This window comes from Diadema antillarum, unplaced genomic scaffold, assembly GCF_040938485.1.
Source record: "Diadema antillarum isolate AM-2024a unplaced genomic scaffold, OU_Dant_1.0 seq00000665_RagTag, whole genome shotgun sequence".
Taxonomy (NCBI): Eukaryota; Metazoa; Echinodermata; class Echinoidea; order Diadematoida; family Diadematidae; genus Diadema; species Diadema antillarum.
In genome coordinates, this window is record NW_027271576.1 from 76,737 (window position 1) to 97,053 (window position 20,317).

At 38.3% G+C, this 20,317-nt stretch overlaps 1 protein-coding gene across 1 annotated transcript in view; it reads left to right on the forward strand.

Moving 5' to 3' along the window:
• The first annotated feature begins 8,594 nt into the window (after nucleotides 1–8,594).
• Nucleotides 8,595–20,317, forward strand: part of LOC139736839 (solute carrier family 12 member 2-like) — a 55,377-nt gene continuing 43,654 nt past the window's right edge. Inside the window, exons 1-2 of the mRNA XM_071647502.1 lie at nucleotides 8,595–8,636; nucleotides 10,308–10,785. Coding sequence (XP_071503603.1) covers nucleotides 10,381–10,785 — 405 coding nt within the window. The 5' untranslated portion in view covers nucleotides 8,595–8,636; nucleotides 10,308–10,380. The remainder of the gene's footprint in view (nucleotides 8,637–10,307; nucleotides 10,786–20,317) is intronic.

Consider the following 20,317-nt stretch of genomic DNA (forward strand, 5'->3'; position numbering starts at 1 on the left):
GCGGAAGTCAAAATACCAGAGCACAGGCCAACACACAAGCTTTGGCTGACAGCAGTTGCACCGCGGGGAATCCCCAGGATTGTGTCGCATACAAAGAGGTTGGTCGCATATCACAAACACCGTTGACGTACTTAGTGTCCGTGTAGGTCCTATAGTAGAATGCCCTCACACACACACACACACACACACACACACACACACACACACACACACACACACACACACACACACACACACACACACACACACACACACACACACACACACACACACACACACATATATATATATATATTATATATCTTTCGTGCTAAAATGTGTATTCCTCTATAAAGAGATGGATCTTATCGCAGTGTATAATGTAAATCTAACCTTTGACCCACTATTCTCTGATTCCGCCATAATGAAGCCTTCCTGTCTACCCATTAAAGGGATGGAGTCGTTCAGTCAACTTTTATCTAAAACAGTCTCTGTATATTTGTCTTCCTTTCTATTCACACCCAGCCCACAGACATTGCATGCAGTTTGTTGCTCAATTCCAGAATTTATATAATATTGCTGACTTACCTGTATGATGACATTCACCGAATGCAATAATAATAAAACAAAACGAAACAAACATAGTCTGCATTCCGGCATACAAAAATTGTTCAGAGCAGAGCTGTCACCATCAAAAGCTATAATGGCCATGAGAGTTCGGTTTCCATTGTAAATGTGTTTTTGTTACTAAACGAGCTATGTTCAACTATACTTGAACACGATGGTGGCGCTCTCCATGATTTAATACAACCATCGTTATTCCATCGTGCATTGCCTAATTTGGTATCCATAGCAAAACCGTTTATAACAAAATATGATATCAGATGCCTTTTTTGTATTGCTATGGCATGTGCATTAATTTTTTATTTCACTTCGATTTTTTTAAAGTTTCCATTATACTCCATTTTCAACGTTTTTACCCGATTCTCAATTGTTGTGTTTCACGTATTCAGTGAGAAATTCAAAGTTTTTGATATAGGTTTTCCCGGCCAATTTCGCACTTTTGTCAGTCCATTTGATAAAAGGTTCATTCAATTTAGCGAAAATCCTCGTCACTGCCCATTCTGTCATTCAAAATTGCAAGTTGGTCGTTCAATTTAGCATTTCGATCAATGAAATTTGCACATGTGCCATTCGAATTCGTAAAACGAGCATTCAAATTGGCACGTGCTCTTCAGTCATTCAAATTCGCCAACACTGGCCGAAAGGGGTATTTCAGTCATTCAATTTCGCGTATGGGCAGTCAAATTCCTAACATGTTCATTCAAATTAACGTCATGTTATTTCTCTTTTGAAAAGGTGATAACATTTAAACGCGTATTTCTATGTGACTTTTTGTTTCATCCACGCACTGTTAAGCAGTAAAAGTATCATATTTTTTACCATACATAACTCGGGTTTGTTGTTCTGTAACGCCCCTTTTCTTTCATACATGTCATTTTAGGCCTACATGTACCAATACTAACTTCATCTTCTTACAGTCATGACAGCACAAATTAGATACAGACGTATTTCTCAAGAAGACAGAAAAAGAATTATAGAAACATTTGATGATCATAACCTTGACTTCCTAGAACTGGCCGACACACTCGGAATAAAGCACTCAACGGCCAGATAAGTTGTGGCCACATGATGCACTAAATCTTCGGACTGGAAGAATCACTAAGCACATTGAAGAAAAAAAAAAAACCTGTTGCCAAAATCTTTCAAATAAGTACGAAAATTTGAAATGTAATGACGCTTGCAAAACAGTAACTGTGTTGACAAAAAAAAAAATAAAGAAAGAACCAAAGCATAAACATGCGTGCTAAATTGACTGCAAAAGATGTTAAATTGGATGCCCAAAAATGAATTTGAATGAACGAGTGCGGCATGTCCGTGATCACGTGACTATATCATTCTAAATTGAATGAACGAATAACGAAATGGTGCTAGTTTTACGAATTTCAATTGAAAAAGTGTTAATTAGAATGACGCTAAAGGTAATTTGAATGCTCCAAAATGAATTTGAATGAAGAGATCATAAAATTGAACTACCGAACATGTCATCTACGCTAAATTTTGCTAAATTGAATGCAGCAATTAGGAATTGGACTGACACAAGTGCGAAATTGGCCGGGAAAACCTATATTAACTTTGTTACCCAGCATCACCAACAAAAATTTGCAGGAATCAATTGACTAAGGGTAGTTCTGAAAGAGCAGACTCTAAGCTTTGAAATAATATATAACTCAATTTAAATGGACTCTCCTAACAATATCCAAATAAAGAAAGCACACACTCTGGAAAAGTGTTTAGGGGCCTACTGAGAGAGAGAGAGAGAGAGAGAGAGAGAGAGAGAGAGAGAGAGAGAGAGAAAAAAAGGGCTCTGTGTATAGGGTTTGCAAGCACTAAATCCGACCAAGCCGTGCTCTGTGCAATGAATGGGACAGAAACAGGATGTAAAACTCCATAGCAACAGCAATGATGGGATTATCAAATTAATCTTGAAATAACATACTCTATCAACACATTCTAACCATGTCTACTACAACTTTCAAAGCAATAGCTTCATCCTTTCAAAAGTTATTAGAATTGAAAGTGAACAGTATGGAGTTTTTTTTAGAAATGAAGGGAGGCCTCTATTAAAGACATTGTATACGTGCTCACACTATTCAACAAAAAGTGTTATAGAAAAACTGCTAAAAATACAATTTCCCATTCGTTTATGATCTTTAACTTTAAAATAATCCAGAAGAATAGCTCTTTCAGAAAATATGGAAATCTCAAGATTGACTGGGTCGACCCGCTTCACTTAATGCCTAATTTGAGTCCTCGCGTAAAATCAGGACGTGCAACGTTTTGTTGGTTTTGTGCTGTACGGTCGCATTTAATCATGAAGTAAGTTTACTGTCAAAAATAATGTCGTTATTGCATGTTTCAAGATTCATAGAATGTGCATGACTGCGTAAAAGAGCCCTTGGTATAGTTTTTTTTTAAACCTGTATGCCGTAGAATAATAGGCCTATAGGCCATGCCTGCGACTTCATTGGCGTCTTAAGACATCTTTTCGCTTTTTTTCTTTTCTTTCTAATGACGCGTTGAAGGTCGCATTAAAATCCCCTTTTTCGATTCAAAAACATACTAGACAATATATTTTTTTGAATTATTCCATAAGATAAAGAAATAAAAGAGAATGTCACCTGCGAGCACGGTATTAGTACACTAGGCATGAATTTTCTTAAAGAGAAATCAACACAACAAAAAGTTCCCCCTCTCCATAATTTGACGAAAAGGTTTTTGAACAAGATAAAGGGTAATTATTTTAACACTAATGTTCTTATCGACTAACTTCCGTGTGAAATGAGAATAATCTGGTCAGTCATACATCAATGAGCACGTCTTAAAGCAAAATAGTAACTCTTTAAAATTCTCGGGAGTCGTTTTAGGGGGTCCGTGAAACGCTCTGGTTGTAGAGCATCTTTATGAGTGCTGTTGTTGCTTTATCATTCATCTTTTGAGCAACTTGTACCTAATAATCCTGACATCTTTGCGGTTAGTCGAGCACGGTTTGAGGAAATGGCTTTGAATATCTCAACCCCCCTGTACTGCAAAATCTTTTCTGTTTAATAATGTGGAGAAAAAAAATGACATCTGATATCATATACCAACATGTAACAGATATGTTGTGTGAATATAAGAGGGAGTCATTGTACAGTGTTTGAGCAGGCACACTGTTAACATGAAGCATGAAATGCTGAAGTGTGTTTAATGTTGATATGGCATAATTAGGGGTCAAGCAATGTATGGTGAAACGATTAACAATATAGTAGGCCCTACTCAAACTTTCACCATTATACAGGTACAAATAAGAGGGAGCAACTGTCAAAAATAGCTTTTGTGACTTTTGAAAAGTGACAATTTTTGTCTTTAAACATGTGCTCACTCATAGAAATGACTTGACAGAACACATTCATTTTCACACAAAAGTTAGTCAACACATAGGCCCCCATTATACCCCTGCCAAATCATTTTGCTCAAAATGTATTCCTTCAAAAGTTACGCTATTTATACGCTATTTGGTAGATAATTTTTGGTGCGATGTCGACTTAGGCGAGTTTAACTGTAGTTTGCCGACGTTCTGTTTGATGCCATGAATGTTTATTGTTCTTTTGAAAGAAAATGCATTTAGAATATAAGCCGATGCTAAAAGTTAAAGATCATCTTTCACTAATGATTTGCTATGTGTTTCTTTAATGCTATTCTATAGCTTCCAAATGAAAATGAAATTTTCTCCGGAGACTTTTATGTAGACATTCATATAACAGGGAATATTTTCCTTTCTCAAAATATGACAATTTTAGTCATTGGACATAATGTTTTGAACATAATGGTGTAAAATTCTTTGTAATGAAATCGCTACACCGTCCTACACGAATGACATTTTGCATGACAGTCGCACCAAAATGCATTATAGGGAACTGCTGAGTGATGTGTAACGAGATATAATTTCCTGTATACAAAATACAGTGAGGGATGAAGGAATTATTCTTCTGTAAATTTTGTTAACAATATAAAGTAGAGAAAACTGAACAATAAAACCAATGGTATACCATTATTTCAAGTTGATCTTAACTTTTAACGATTCTTCTAAAGTCAGTGTTCATTATTCATTCATTCATTCATTCATTCATTCATGATGATGATGATGATAACTATAATAATAAAAATAATAGTAACAACAATGATAATAATAATCATTATGATAATAATGATTGAGAGACTCTTATAAAGCGCTCATTCTACCTAAAAAGATACTCATGGCGCTGTAGAACAGAGTATCACGTTACAACAGAGTATCACAGAAGACATAAGAACAATAAACAAAACAATATATACGTACATGACATACAGGTAAAAAGTTGTAATTCATCATTATATATGTTCATTCATTCAATAATTCATTCATTTATTTCATTTAAATTCCACACGGCACTTGTTTCAGCCACAGGCTGTACTTCCACAAGTCCGTGCATCTTAAAAAAGACAGTTAAAGGGATAGCACAGTACTGGTGGAGATGAGAATTGGGCTTTTAACTTTTTGCGAGATACCAAGAAAACACTTACGAAATAGTACTGAACATACCATTCTAAGAGGAATTCAAAGTTTGTTTGATGAAAATCGGGTTTGGAATGACGGATACATCCAAAAACAAAGTAAAACAAAGCGACGGTAATAAAGTGTGGGTCCCCGCCACACTTTGAATCGCTCTGTTTTGGATATCTCAGCCATTTCAAAACCAATTTTCATCAAATACACGTTGAATTCCGCATGGAATTACATGCTCTTTCATAAGAGATTTCTCATTATCTCACCAAAAAATGCTAGAAAACTGAAATTAGGTCTCAACCAAAACTATACGATCCCTTTAACATGATACAGGAACATATACAGGAACATCGATGGTGACATGAATCATACAGAAAAAAAAAATGAAGTATACAATAAAAACACATGAAACAACAACAAAAGACATCATCAACAGTTGATTTTGCGGGCTACAAGGGCCCCATACCTCCTTCCTCCTTCACGCATCACACACGAATAGCTCTACGCAAGATCATTCTTGTTGAACTTTCACACAAAAATTAACAAATGTACACAAAGAATATAAATTTGATGAATCTAGAACTGGAAGCAGTATCGTTAATAGATGACAGTTATATTCACCGTTGAACTTAAATCTGGTAAAGGACAATCGATTCCATTATTTAATTCCACGTAATGAAATACTGGTACGCGGCTTATGTAACTCAAATCACTTATACACATTACTTAAGCCATAATGCTTTGAAAAATTCTCCTGGTTTCATATATCTATTATGCAATCTTAAACATCATATACAAAATTTGTTTATTTCTCCTATTAGAAATATTATCAATGTTCAAATTATCAAACAAAACACGACTCCATTCCTTCTTCAATACAATCCTGAGAGCTCTAATTTTGCATTTTTTTTTGTAAATTTGTCTAATCTCCCTTTTCCATCATTTCGCCAAATAGTGCTGCAATAATCTACTCTATGTCATATACTTTTAAACTGTAAATGCAGTTTGTTGAGTAACACAATATAATTCTCTTCAACAAAATATTCCGTTCACGTCCTGTCTTAGATGTGGCGTCATCTCCTGTCTGTTTGATTTGTTAGTTTACAGTATGCTCCTCCCTCCCCCCGCCCCCTCTCTCTGTAATGTACGTTTTATCATCATTCTCCTGCATATCATTAAATCCATACGTTATTACGCGAGAGTAGGAATGCAGTTGCGTAACTTTCACTATGATTATACGTACTGTTCTTGAGTAAACTTTTGAGAAATGAGCAAAAACGTCGAATGATGTCAACTTTAAGTCGCTGTTTATAGTGCATTTGGTGAGTCAGTAATCATATGTGTCATCTGCTAGTACTAGTACAGTATCTTATTCACGTGAGAGAAGGGTTGCACGAATGTGATTGGTCAACACTGGGCCAATAAAAACTGCATCGTCAACGTGCTGCGTGCACCGACCTTGAAGTTAGACGTTCTTTTTACTAAAACTGAATTGTACACACGTGCTGTGCTTGGGTGCTTGCATGTCGTCTGTCTGCATGAACGACTGGCATGACTGTAACGTACCAAAATAGATCTGTGCTCAGTGTACAGGGATAGGTACATGCACAAGTACATTGCACCACTGATGTCTATGGCGCGCCATTTGTCCAATAATTCCGAGAAACTTAGTTTATCGCCGAAAAACTTTATCAGTCGATAAACTCAGTTTTCCAGAAAAATTCTGTTTATCGAAAGAAAAACTAAGTTTCTTACAATAAAAATAGTTTTTCACTCTATGTACAGAGTTTATCGGTGAACTAATTTTTTTTTTTTGCATGACAAACAGAGTTTCATGATAAACCTAGTTTTCGCTTGATAAACTAAGTTTATCGCTTTATAAACAGAATTATTCAAAAAACTAAGCTTTTCGCTCGATAAACAGAGTTTTTCTATAAACTGAGTTCATCGAAAAACTAAGTTTAATGATTGACTCTGTTTATCAAGCAAAAAACTAAGCTTATCAAAAATCATAGTTATTTCAGCCTTGGTGAAAGAGAGCACTCGTACGGATTTGGCTGCAGGATTAGGACATGGAGTTCAGCACGCGCTGGCCGCAGACTTGCGACAACAGCTTACATAATTATCAGCTAGTAGTCACAACGGCAAACACTGTCATCCCACGTGAAAAATATCTAAAAAGCTGGATCTGGTAGCTCTTCTGCCTGCCCACTACCTTCCGTGGCCATGTCAAAACAGCGAGCAAAACGACTGTTGAACTGACGTCTGTTGCGTTATGCAGTGAGCATGGTTAAGTTGATAACTTGCTTGAATGCAATATTATCATGTGTCACGTAATGCATGGAGATAGTAACACGGCACACGAGCAGTGGCAATCGCCATGCTAAGACCAAAGTGCCCACTACTGACAAAGCTTGAATAACCTTGATTATCAATAAACTATTTTTTTTCTTCGAAACTGTGTTTATAGAGTGAAAAACCTAGTTTACCGCTGAAAACTCAGTTTATCAGTAGATAAACTAAGTTTATTGCGTAAATTGAATTTGTCGCCGAAAAACTCAGTTTGTCAGTCTACAGGCCTAAACTATTATTTCTTTAGATAATTAACTCTGTACTGCTTATTGAGCGAAAAACTAAGTTTATCACGATTAACTTAGTTTTTTGGTTGATAAACTGCGTTTTTCTGTTGATAAACTGATCGCTCGATTAACACAGTTTCTCTCGAAAAACTTAAAGTAGCTATATATCGAGTGATAAACTGAGTTTTTCGGCGATAAACTCAGTTTATCGAAATTCAATCTTGTATTGGGCAAATGGCCCGCCATAGGGGCACATCCTGGGGGGCGTTTCATCAACGAGTTCGTCGGGGGTTTTCACCGACGAATTTGCTATCAGCCAATCAGACGCAAGGATTTACACTGACAACTGTTAAAAGCTAATGAAATTCTTGGTCTGATTGGCTGATAGCAAATTTGTCGGTGAAAACTCCGACGAACTCGTTGATGAAACGCCCCCCTGGTAGCTCCACTCCATGATCTCGTTAGGGATACTGCCCTCAACGTTTGAAAAATGATCGAATTGCACAGCTCGCGAGCTAGCTACCCATGCAGCCAGCCGCCGGTGTTTTCGTACGGCTAGGCTCTGTCTAATTGAATACTTCAGCTTTTCCACACTGCACCACTACAGAGAGGTCATTTATATCAGTGGTCTGTCATTCACGCCATGAGATGTCAGGAAGTACTCACGGGTCGTTCCTCTCATCCACTGGCACTAAATCATTGATCTCATCTCTCCGTGTGTAGAACAGTGCATATTGTATTTATACTGACACGGTGTAGATACTGGCTAGCTTCGTCAACTCAGTTTGATCCGGGCGTAACACGAAGGAGGTTGGAGTGGAGTGCATGCTGGTGGTATACAGAATCTAGCTAGTGACCGCGACCAACCTTAGATCAGTGATTGCAGTAAAATTACTCTGTCTGCACAACGAGAGGACCGGTCCAATTAGGTAGGTAACCTAGAATATTTATGATATTGAGTTTATGCATTTTATTTGGTCGCAGACGCCACAGAAACTGCAGCAGGCTGCCGGCTGTCCCACGGCCCACGACCCACCTGCTTCATTCCGACCGTTCTCAGACAGCCCGCCCGGCGCGGCGGCGAGCGGGCGGGCGCAGCAGTTTACTTTTGTACGTGGGATCAATCAATCACTAGTACTGCGACCAGCCCGAACGCTCCCACAGCTCACAGTAGACCTCTCTGGCTCTGTGTATATCTACTAGAGGTTCTAATTAACTGTTGTTTATAGTGCATAGTGCTAGATGTCTACATTAAGTTTGTACAATACAAGGGGCGCCCTGGCCCGGGTTTATGGGATCAGGTGCCTGTTTCACACAAAGAAGCCCCAACTGGCCAAGTCGATCTTAAAATCAAGATTGACTAACGCTAAACTGAATGCGGCCATGCGATGTATTACATAATATGTTGATGTTGTGTGTGTCTTCAATTTTGTTTGACTTTCTAATGAAAATTAAGATTTTGGAGACATCATTGATAATGCAACTTACAACCCATATTTAGTGTCTATAAATTCCAAGTAACAAATGAATTATTCTGTAGCCATTGCATGCAGTGCACTGTAGGCCTAAAATTTCTAAATGAAATATCAATGTCAAAAATTTGAAATGGATGGTGACAGGCTATTAAACAACCAATTCTAAATTGTAAGATTGACTTAATTCTCAAATTCTTTGTGAAACAAGCACCTGGTGGCACTGGTGTACGACTAACTGTACGTGTGTGCATTGTGTGACTAGTGAGGCTACTCTTGGGGGACTTTAGTATTTCTGCTCTGTACCAGGCCGAGTAGAGATGATCTACTGTAGGCCCTACATCATACATGGAGTCAATTAATGCTGAGCATTCCAGAGTCAAAGAGAGATGGAGAGAGAGAGAGATGCACAAATAAAAGCTTTTTCTCCAACAAGTTAAGATTGTTCTTTGGACTGCTGTTTACCAGTGATAATTATAAAAATATGGAGATTTCGGCCAGGAACATATTCTAAAACCAGAGTTTGCAAACATTTGAAGTCGAAGTCGAAGAATGTACTGCTTTCCATGTGTGGAGCCGAATTTAAACTCCATCCTGTTTGGACACTGGTAGCCAGTGCAGTGAAGACTGCTGCAAAGAAATGGGATAATGTTGGAGGAGCAAGTCCTTCAATCAGCAGCACACATGCAAGTAAAGTAGGTAATTTCATCTATATCGTTACACACACACACACACACACATACAGTGGCTTTGACTGGGCGCATGCAGGGGCTAAGCTAGTGTTATATCGCTCTCTGTTTTAGACCTTTGCATTGAGTGATGGATGTGTACTATTACATCGTGGCAAAATATTGCCCAAGATTGTCCTTTGTGTGGAATAAGAAGGAAAAAAATGTACTGTAACATTCATAATGTTAAGTGATGAACGTATAATTGAAATGTATAGCAATTGAAGATAATTTCTTACCTGGCAATACTGTTAGGCTGCCTTTAATAATCAATATGGTAGACCTGGGTTCTGTTTTATCCAGCAAAAGTTATAAATTGTGAAATCACTGTTTTGTTGTTGTTGTTTTTTTTTTGTTCATCATCATCATATTCTTTTTTCTCTTTATACATTATGATCAGGTTAAAAGAGACTTTTGCTGAGACTGAAACAAGGACAGGTTCTAAGTTGGGCAGACCCTAAGGCCACTCTGAGATGAGTGGTGATGTGGGCGTCTTGAAGAGTGAGGTCGAGATGGAGGATCTCAATAAACAGGAGGACAGCAACCGCCAGGAGGCGGGCCTGGCCCAGGAGGGAGGCGGAACGAAAAGCTCGCCGAGGCCGGGCCGCTTCCAGGTCAATATCGTCAGTGAAAAGCCTCAGTCAGCCTCTAAGGTGGACAAGGAGAAGGGTTCTCCGGAGAGCAGTAGTGGTCTCAACTCAGATGGCCCGTCCAGCCCCTCTGGCAATGAGGACTTTGACCACTCCATGGCCATGCAGACCTTTGGCCAGAATACCATTGAGGTGGTGCCGTCACTGGACTACTATCGCAATCTTTTCTCTACATCTGCAAGTGCCAAGCAGAGACCCACATTGCACGAGCTTCATGAACCAATCAAGGTATTTGAGTCATAAAACCATGGTATTAATATACTTCATATTGTACATAATTTAAAAAGTTAGGATCTTTAAGTTTCAATCTATCTTGTTCAATATGGGTTTAGTATGGACAGCTGTTTGGAATAATCAAAGTATAAGAAAAAAATAACTGTCGAAATTACATTCTATGCTGCATGTTGTTTCCTATGCATAGCAAAATATTCAAAATCATTGTGGAAATTTGTGAGCAATTAGATAAAATATTAGATATATGAGAACAATGTCCCAATAATATTCACAACTTCTCCTCTCACAAATTATGATTTTCCCGTGTTAGTCAAAAAAGCCAAACTTGTACATTACATTCTATTAAACTTGTAATGTCTAAAAGGTAAAAAATCAAAGAGTGAAATATCTTAAATGCACTGTATGTACAATCATCTACAATATGCACAATAGGCCTACACATTGTGTACATATTGAAAGTTTTTTTTAAAAATGGATGAGTGCAGGAAGAGAAGCCTGTTTGAACATCACAGTCATCTAATATGCTGTCTTGATTGCACCTCAGTAGACCCCTCATAAAGTGCAATGAATTCTGTATTGCATTTCTGACATACCAACCCCTATTAAAGAGTGCCCTGCAAAACACATCAAGGTCTCATGTTATCCTTATCCAAGACACGACTAACGGTACTATAATTTGCCACCATGATGTCTCATCATATTGGACTGACGTGCTCTAACCTTCATTCTTAAAAGGAGCAATCTTCCCATAGCCAAAAAAGAAGACAGGCTTAAATTGTATTAAAGTCACTGAATGTCAGTAAAATAAAACAACAGACAGGAAATGATCACAGGTACAATGTAATCTTTGTTTCTTTTGTACAGTTGTATGTAATTCATGTAAGCAGATAGGTCTCTGTACTTTCATATTTGCTGTTCAACCAAGTCATGATGTCAAGTTTCAGTGAAATGTAATCGGTGAAAGATGAGCACACAGAGCAATTATGATAGTTCATGGAATGAATGAACAATTTAACAGCTGTGCAAAGAAGTTTCACTTCTGTGTTGAAGGTACATGTAATCATTTGTTGTTGATTTTTTGTTTTCTTTTGCAAGCTTGACTTTACCCCTTCTCCTGATATAGTCAGAGTAAGTCATTGTATGGAGATATTAAAATGAATGGATATAGGTACACTTGTACATTAAATACATTATGTTTAGAGAGCCAATGATAATTATGGTGGTAGGTAAAGATCTACTTGCCATGAAGTCTCAGAGATCTCAGATCTATTGAGCTGATTGGACATGATTACAGTTTATCTGCTTGGCTGATTTTTTGGCAGCTGCCGTCAATGGGAATTTAAGATGGCATTTGTCTGACCTGATGCCCCACAACACGTAAACCTAAGCCAAATTGTCTCGTGCAGTAAATCCGCAGTTCCTGCTAGAGAAAATCTTCTAGATCTTAGCGTAAAACGATGCTAATAGAGAACATCCTGATCTGCTATCAAATTATCAGGCTCCATAATGTCAGGTTGCTCAGAGCGGGATGGGACAGGACATTTTTTTATTTTTTAATGTTTTTTCTGTGTTTGATCTTGTTTCTGTGTTTGAAGTTGCTTGGTGTGCTTTGTTTCCCTGTGTGTGCCTGGAAAAAATTTGATCACCAAGCTTGACTTGCAGTATCGGTCTGTCAAACAATATCTAATATCTTCTTGAGAAGATATGAGCTGCATTTACATGTATATCTGTGCACAAACTATTTTTTATAGCATGCAGTATTACTTTGTGACTTTCGTGATATCCACCCTCTATTCTGCAGTGCATTTAGTATGATTTGCGCACATTGTATACAAAATATTTGTCAGTGAATGAACTTGCAATGATTAGGGTCACTGAAAGTTCCGGATGTACAAGTGTACCAGCATGTAACACATTGACATGCAGATTAGAAAACATATTCTGCTTTGAAATCAAATGAGGGTACATTTACGTGTTCTCAGTTTGATTTGAAGTTACACTGATTGTAACATTCATAATGTCACAATTCACATATTCAGTTTTGCCATCTTTGTTGATTCTCTCGTAAAGGGGAATGAAACCCAAATATTGTGGATTGAGTATACCCATGCAGCAGTCTTCATAGAACACATCAGTGAAAGTTCACAGAAAATCAAACAATCCATTGAAATTTTAGGAATTTAGTGTCGGTTCTACCAAGGAGTTACACGGCTGGATGAGAAGACTATATGAGGCTAAATGTACACATTTGTGATGTTATGGAAAATGGAAAATGTAACTGTATAACTCTGTTATTTTTGCGTACAGATATGTTTTCACAAATTGGGAGGTCACAGACATTTTCGCGAGATGTTGTTTTTGCGAATTTAGACCAAGGCTGTTGTAAATGCGCTATTACCGTAGTAGCATACTGTATGTGGCAATGTTTTTGTGTGTTGTTAACTTCACGGTCCTACAACATGTACTGTAATTCGCAGAACTCACAAAACTACAATGTGCAACAGAGCTACTTCTAAACAGTAAAAAAAAAATATGATAAAAATTAAATGCAGACCACACAACAAAAACAGAAAAAAAAAACCTGAAACAAAATAAAGACAATTTGATTCAAATATTTTAGTAAGACGTATACATTTTCCTACAGGTATTTCTTTTGAATATACTTGTGTATGCACTTCAACAACAAAAAAAAAAGAGTAAAAACCTGTTACAGCTGTACAATTCTATTTTGTACTTTGTATAGTACTCCTTTTAATAATGTCAGACTTTTTTGAACAGGAATTGTTAAGTCGTCATATTTGGTATACATTGAACAAGACTTTGCATTTGATTTTTTTTTTTAAAATATCTCACCATGGAATGGTAAAGTGAATTTTGTCCTAACCTTGTACAACATAACGTATGCTACACTCTCCAGGATTTACATTGTAGTGTTCCATAGATCTGAAAATGGCATTGACAACAATGCCTTTTAATTACCTCCGCCAAGGGAGGAGGTTATGTTTTCATTACCGTGTGGGCGTTGCTTTGTTTGTTAGTTAGTTCGTTAGTTAGTTTGTCCATGTGCAAAATAACTCAAAAAGTAGTTAACGGATTGGGATGAAACTTGCAGGAAAGGTTGAGAATGACACAAGTAACAAACGATTAACTTTTGGTAGAGATCCGAGAATTTTTGAAGAATTTATGAAGGATTTTTGATATTTTGGCAGGTAGGGTCAATGAACTTTGGAGTTCAGGCTGCGCGTATTTGAGGTTTGCCTGCGCGCACTGAAGTGCGTGCTCTAGTTTCCGCTGGGGTGAGACGCGCCGTGCAGCTGAGGGTTTATGACGTAACAAAGACTTCTATATTGGGAAATCAGGCAACTTCAGCACACAATGTTATAAATACGTGGGTGGAAATCAAAATGCTGATACCTCTATGGAAGAACAAGATCAGTGGTGGAAATGAGCTGCATGCTTGGCGGAGGTCTGCGCTCTCTGAGTGCTTCTCTAGTTACTTTTTTTTTCCGATCTATTTTGTTTTTCTCAATAAGGTTGTCAAGGGGACCAGTGCATGTGACAGTATGATTGAATGAATTGAAATTGTCATCTGTCTCTGCAGTAATTCACATTGCCGGCCTGTTGCTAACGGTGCTTGTTTAGCTGGAGGCACATGTACACATGTAGTATGCTATCAAAATCAATCACTGCAGTGTGCATTCCATTCACATACACGTGTACAATTGTAACTATGCTGCATGCGAAAGTTTCTTTGGGTGTCTGATTATAATGTCAGGGATATGATGCACAGGTCCAGATTATAGTGTGCACTCTTCTCTTAGGGGAGTTTGTGCCTCTTTGACCTTTAACATTTGTGTCACATAACTACTGCATATCAGTAGAAAGTGTATTTTTATACCTTACTGTATGATATGTTGTACATGAAACTATGCTGTATATGGTACAGTTTTGTATCACAAGGGCTTTAAACCTTCAAATTTTACATAAATGTATGGTATTATTAGGGTTCAGGAACTCATGTTACGGGTTCTGACTGAAATCTATGAAGTTTTATATTAAGATGGTTAATATGGATCCAAGTATGAAGTATCAAATGATTGGCTGAGAGCAATTACGTGAACACTAGAGTAGAGACCAATATTGGGGCCCCATTTTATTTTGTGTACGCTGCGTCCTCGAGAGTATAATCTAAAACTATTTTGCAATGTGATGCAGCAAGAGAGGAAAACGGCCAATCTGGATGCAATCATTGTCTAAATGTCTGTATCAACATCGCAAATCTAAAACTTCCTATTGATGAGAGTGTTACATTTTAGGTGGAATTAGCTATGAATTTTAATAGTAAATTGTTTATTTCATGCATTTTAATCCATCCATATGCTCCTTTGATGGTTGGGAAATAATGCTGTCCAGTGGACTTGTTAATACTCAAAATGGTGTCAGGTGCATTCATAATTGGTTTGTGACAGGGACCAATACATCTTGCCCTCGCCCCACCAACTGCTCTCCTCACGAGTAATCTTCACTCCTACTACCCCAATGCTGAGCTAAAAGGATCCAGTAATTCAGTTCATCGCGCTTGGAACTAGTACAAATGGTACTGGAAACACTGTATTCCAGAGACTCCAACCCCAAGCACCTTCTGATCTGGAGATTCTCCCGCCCGAAACCCCTAGCAAACGGGAGACTCCAAGTTCATGTGTGCAAATCGCGAAGTTCCTCGGGTTCTAGATGCTCACTGTGCTATCTAAGGCTTATTTTTTCAACATACCAGGCCTCGAAATAGGATTTTGGAGGGGCACGGCCATTTAGAAAAGGGCACTTTTTCCAAGAGGCCAGGGCACTTGGGTCAGTCAGAGGGGCACCAAGGCCACATTCGAAAGGGCATGTTGGGTGTTTATACGTGATGTGAATGCCCCATAGAGCTGTACGCTATCGACCGTGCTGCTACACTCCAGCAGCGCACGCACGCATAAGATCTCTCCGCAGCAGACGACGTTAGGCAGTAGGCCATACGCAATACGATGTAGGTTCTGTAATACAGTACGTTCTCAACGCACACACCGCGCTCGCCTTGGAGCACTTCAGGCGCCATTTTGCTTTGAGCATGCGGCGCGGGTCGGGCGGGCATGAATGCAGAGCGAGAGAGATGGCAATGCTCGCAGCCGTCCGACAGGCCTGGCATTTTTTAGCATAGTTTGCGACCACTTGCCCCGGTTCGCCGCTGCCTAGCTAGTACTAGTAACTCTATGGCCGCTGCGCTGCTGCGGAGGCAGTCGGGACGGTAAAAGCCGGTCGGGTGCAGACACATGTACACGTGTACACGTTGTCTTGTATCTCGGAAAGATACTTTGAGTTTGAATCAGATATATTGAATCAGAGTGAACTGAAGGTATGATATTTGAGTAGCATTTGAGAAAGGGCATATTATACGTCATAAATAATAACTTTCATTCTAAAAGGGGCACCACTGCCTCAAGAAAAAGGGCACATTTTTTTTTGGCCGTAACTTTGATCAAGGAAAGAAAGGCATTGCGGCCAACGAGAGGGGCACCGACGGCCATGGCCGTCGGTGGCCGTCGGTTAATTCAAGGCCTGACATACGATAGCGATATAAAAGTAAGAAATCATTTCCAACGGGAGACACAGAGCCAGGGTGGGAGAAATTAAATCTCAAGCGGGAGAACGGGAGATTCTGCAAAAATGGGTTTTCGGCGGGAGATCTCCCGTCGAAAACGGGAGAGTTGGAGTCTCTGGTATTCACTGCTGGCCCATAGCTGCATGCATAAGAAGCAATTCAACTGGTACTGTATCACAGACCTCCCAACCATTCTGAATTTGGAGAAAAGAATCTGAATTTTCAACTATTCCCAGCTCATGTTTCAATATGAGTTTCCTCTTTTTTCTTGACAATTTTACTATAATGGGAACTGCTCTTTCTTTCCCACTTCTGAGTGAAATCTTCAGTCAGAAAGGTTGGGAAGTCTGGTATCATACTAGTCAAATGATATGAATCTAGCATTGTGGTTCAAAAAATATGGTGCGTACCTCATTGGGTGTTCAACACCTGTGAATTATACTGTTTGATATTTCAAAGTGGAAACCAATCCATATTGTTTGACTTTTAATTGTTGTGCTTCTGAGCATGAGTCACCTTGTCCACAATTGTTTATTGAATTTGTGTGTACTCTACAAAATGTGAGTGCACATGGTTAATGTTCAATTTACATGCAGATTATGTCATAAAAGGAAGATTCATAGATTACATTTTGACTTTATGTTTGAAAAAAAAAATGTATAATTCACTTTATATAGTAATTCTGGGTTTTGATGGATATAAGAGACACACATAGATGACCAGGGGGGAACAAAAATCACAAACTTGCGCCGAAATACTGATTGTACGCTTTCAGTATTGAGAAGTACTTTTACCGAATATTAAAGTATACTTTGTAGTTTCATGCAGCTGTCAGGCTCACAAATGCAGCTTACCAGGTAGTAAAAGCTGTTTAGACAAATCAGTGGAAAAGGATGAAATATAAAAGCGTCCTGGGCCCCATTTCATAAAAAGTTGATATGATAGCAACTCTTGCTGGGATGACAATTGTCATAGTAACGACAAGAATCCATCTTCCTGATTGGCTGTTGCTATTGGAAGTTGTCATTCCACCAAGAGTTGCCATCCTAACATCTTTTTATGAAATGGGGCCCTGCACTGTTTACAGGTATTCAGAATTCATACAGCCAAAAGTACAGTATATTGTACAATTATGTAAATTCAGTATTGCTGGAATTGGATTCAGACCCTTCCATGAGATTCAGTGTGACATTGTAGTGGGCTTGATGAGGTAAATTCAGAGACTCCAACCCAAAGCACCTTCTGATCTGGAGATTCTCCCGCCTGAAACCCCCAGCAAACGGGAGACTCCAAGTTGATGGGTGCGAAGCGCAAAGTTCCTAGGGTTCCAGATGTTCTCTGGTGCTATTTAAGGCTTATTTTCTTCAACATATGATAGAAATACTCAGTAAGTAAGAAATCCTGTCCAATGGGAGTCAAAGAGCCAGGGCGGGAGAAATGAAATCTCAAGCAGAAGAACGGGAGATTTTGCAAAAATGGGTTTTCGGCGGGAGATCTCCCGTTGAAAACGGGAGAGTTGGAGTCTCTGTAAAATTCAGGGCTTCTTTGTTGTTGCGTGTCTGTCCACTTTTAATACATTCCCTCGGATTGTAAGAGCATGATGCCATCATACACATTGGAGGTAGCTATGTAATGGTATGAGATTTGATGTTAGATAAAGAGTCTCAGTTTTAATGAATGTTTCCTTTTAAGCTGGTCGATCATGAGTCATGGTAACACACCATGTCAGAAAGGAGATGTTTTAGTTATAAGGTTTTTTCTTTTTAGATGTACAAGTGTATGGCAAAATGACGCATCTGGACCGGCTTGGCCTCACCGCATTGTGACAGATCCCTCAACACAGAGCAGTGTCCTCTGCTTGTGGTGTTGATAACTTCCAGATAGTGTAGAGTATGCATCATTTTAACCCTTTGTGTGCTGTGAGTGTTGATTCGCAGAGAAAACGCCATAGCGCTGTACACACACTGGAGCAGAGAGTGTTAATTTCAGGGGAACTTTGCAGAACAGGCATTACATGTACATGGGTTTTTGATATAAATCTGTACTACAATGATGTGTTTCTTTTTTGTTTTTACTCTTTTTTACTCCTTTTCTTGCTCTGGTCTACTATAAAGTTACTACGTTTTCTTGCTCTGGCCTACTAAACCTTGCTATTACATGTCATATGGAATGGTTCCTTCCTCATGGACTACTGTAATGTACAGTCTGTGTTTCAAGCAGCCAGATGTGTGGGGTACAAAATACTTACCGTACATTGTATGTTCCTGTCTCATGTTACAGTACATGTTTTGTTAATGTCTGTGATTGTCCTAACATGCTTATCAATTGCCTTTTTTTTTGCATATTATATCTCTGCTTTTAAATACTAACAACAACTTTTCACATTTTCAAGAAACTTCTGATGGATTTGATTTTCGATATCAAGAGTGATAGTCAACATTACTTTATACAAGTACATGTGGTAAACATACAAGTGTTGGTAGATATTATGTTGGGATTCAATGGAAATGAACAGCTCATGTTTGTAAATCTGTTCAGTGAGCTGGCAGTATCCATCAATTGACCTGAACATTGCAAAATAGTTTAACTGTACAATCTACATGATATGTTTTCTATGAAAAAGCATATATTTACAATATTTTCACATCCAGTCCAGTAAATATGATTATTGTGTCAAATCGTTGTCATACATCAAGTGGCATCAGACTTTCAGGTAATTTTAAGAATTCAAAAGAGAGATTTATCTAATTCCACCATTTAGAGTCCCCTAACACACAGCACAACCTCCAAGAGATGTTCATTGTTCATCCCAGACAATGGGGACTGAAAGGTTATGGCACAAAGTGTCTGGGGTGACTCTGAGCATGGACCTACAACGTTATAGGTCCATGCTCTGAGGTAAAGATTGTGCTGAACAGCCTTGCGTGAGTCTAGCACAACCTCTGAGAAATATGTAAAGCAATGACATCACCTCATATGATTTGCATAATGTGGTTGCTACGTACCGTGACACAACATTTGCCTCTGCGACAATTGCTCCAGTCTTATTTTCTCCAAGGACTTTTATTAGGTTAGGGTGAGGGTTGTGATAGGGTTTTAGGTTCAGTTTGATATATGAGGATTAGGATTAGGGTAAGGGTTTATGTTTTTTGGTAGAAATAATGTTTGGCTTGGTGTGCAGATATGTACAATGTACATTGTAATGGGAGCAATTGTCACATTAACAATCATCATGGAACCAGTTGCTACACATCTCCATGTTGTGAAAATACAATACTGAAAGTCTGGTTTTGATGAACCCTCACACACTATTTGATAAATTATATCATTCTATGCATCTACAGTGTATAAACATACATGTACATGGTCTACATGTTACATGTATATATAATGTGGAATTGAGCTCAAGGTTCAGGATTCAGCCTCACATCCTCTTAGAATCATACATTGTAAATACATTCAGATATTGATTAATTCAGACATTCATTCAGACATTGATTAATTTGAATAAATGCCTATGTCCATGCCAAATAGACATTCTGAAATACCCGGAAGAAAACAGAGTGAGGAAGAAAGACATGTTATAGCAGTCTGCCATCATTTATTCTACAGTGTACTTGTACCTTCACAAGAATGCAAACATTGTAATTTGATACTGCCATAAATTTGACAAATAAGCCTATTGACCGTTTAAGTGTTTAAATTCCTCGTCATCCCATGTTATCTCTAAAAGCCATTACCTCTGTAGAATAGCAGAGATAGTAATCATAATGGATGTCAGAAATTACTCATTTTCTGTCTTTCTTACTTTATAGCATGATGACACAGTTGCTCAGATAAGAATCTGTAATACATTAACCTTCAGTCCCATCTGAATATAATAAATGA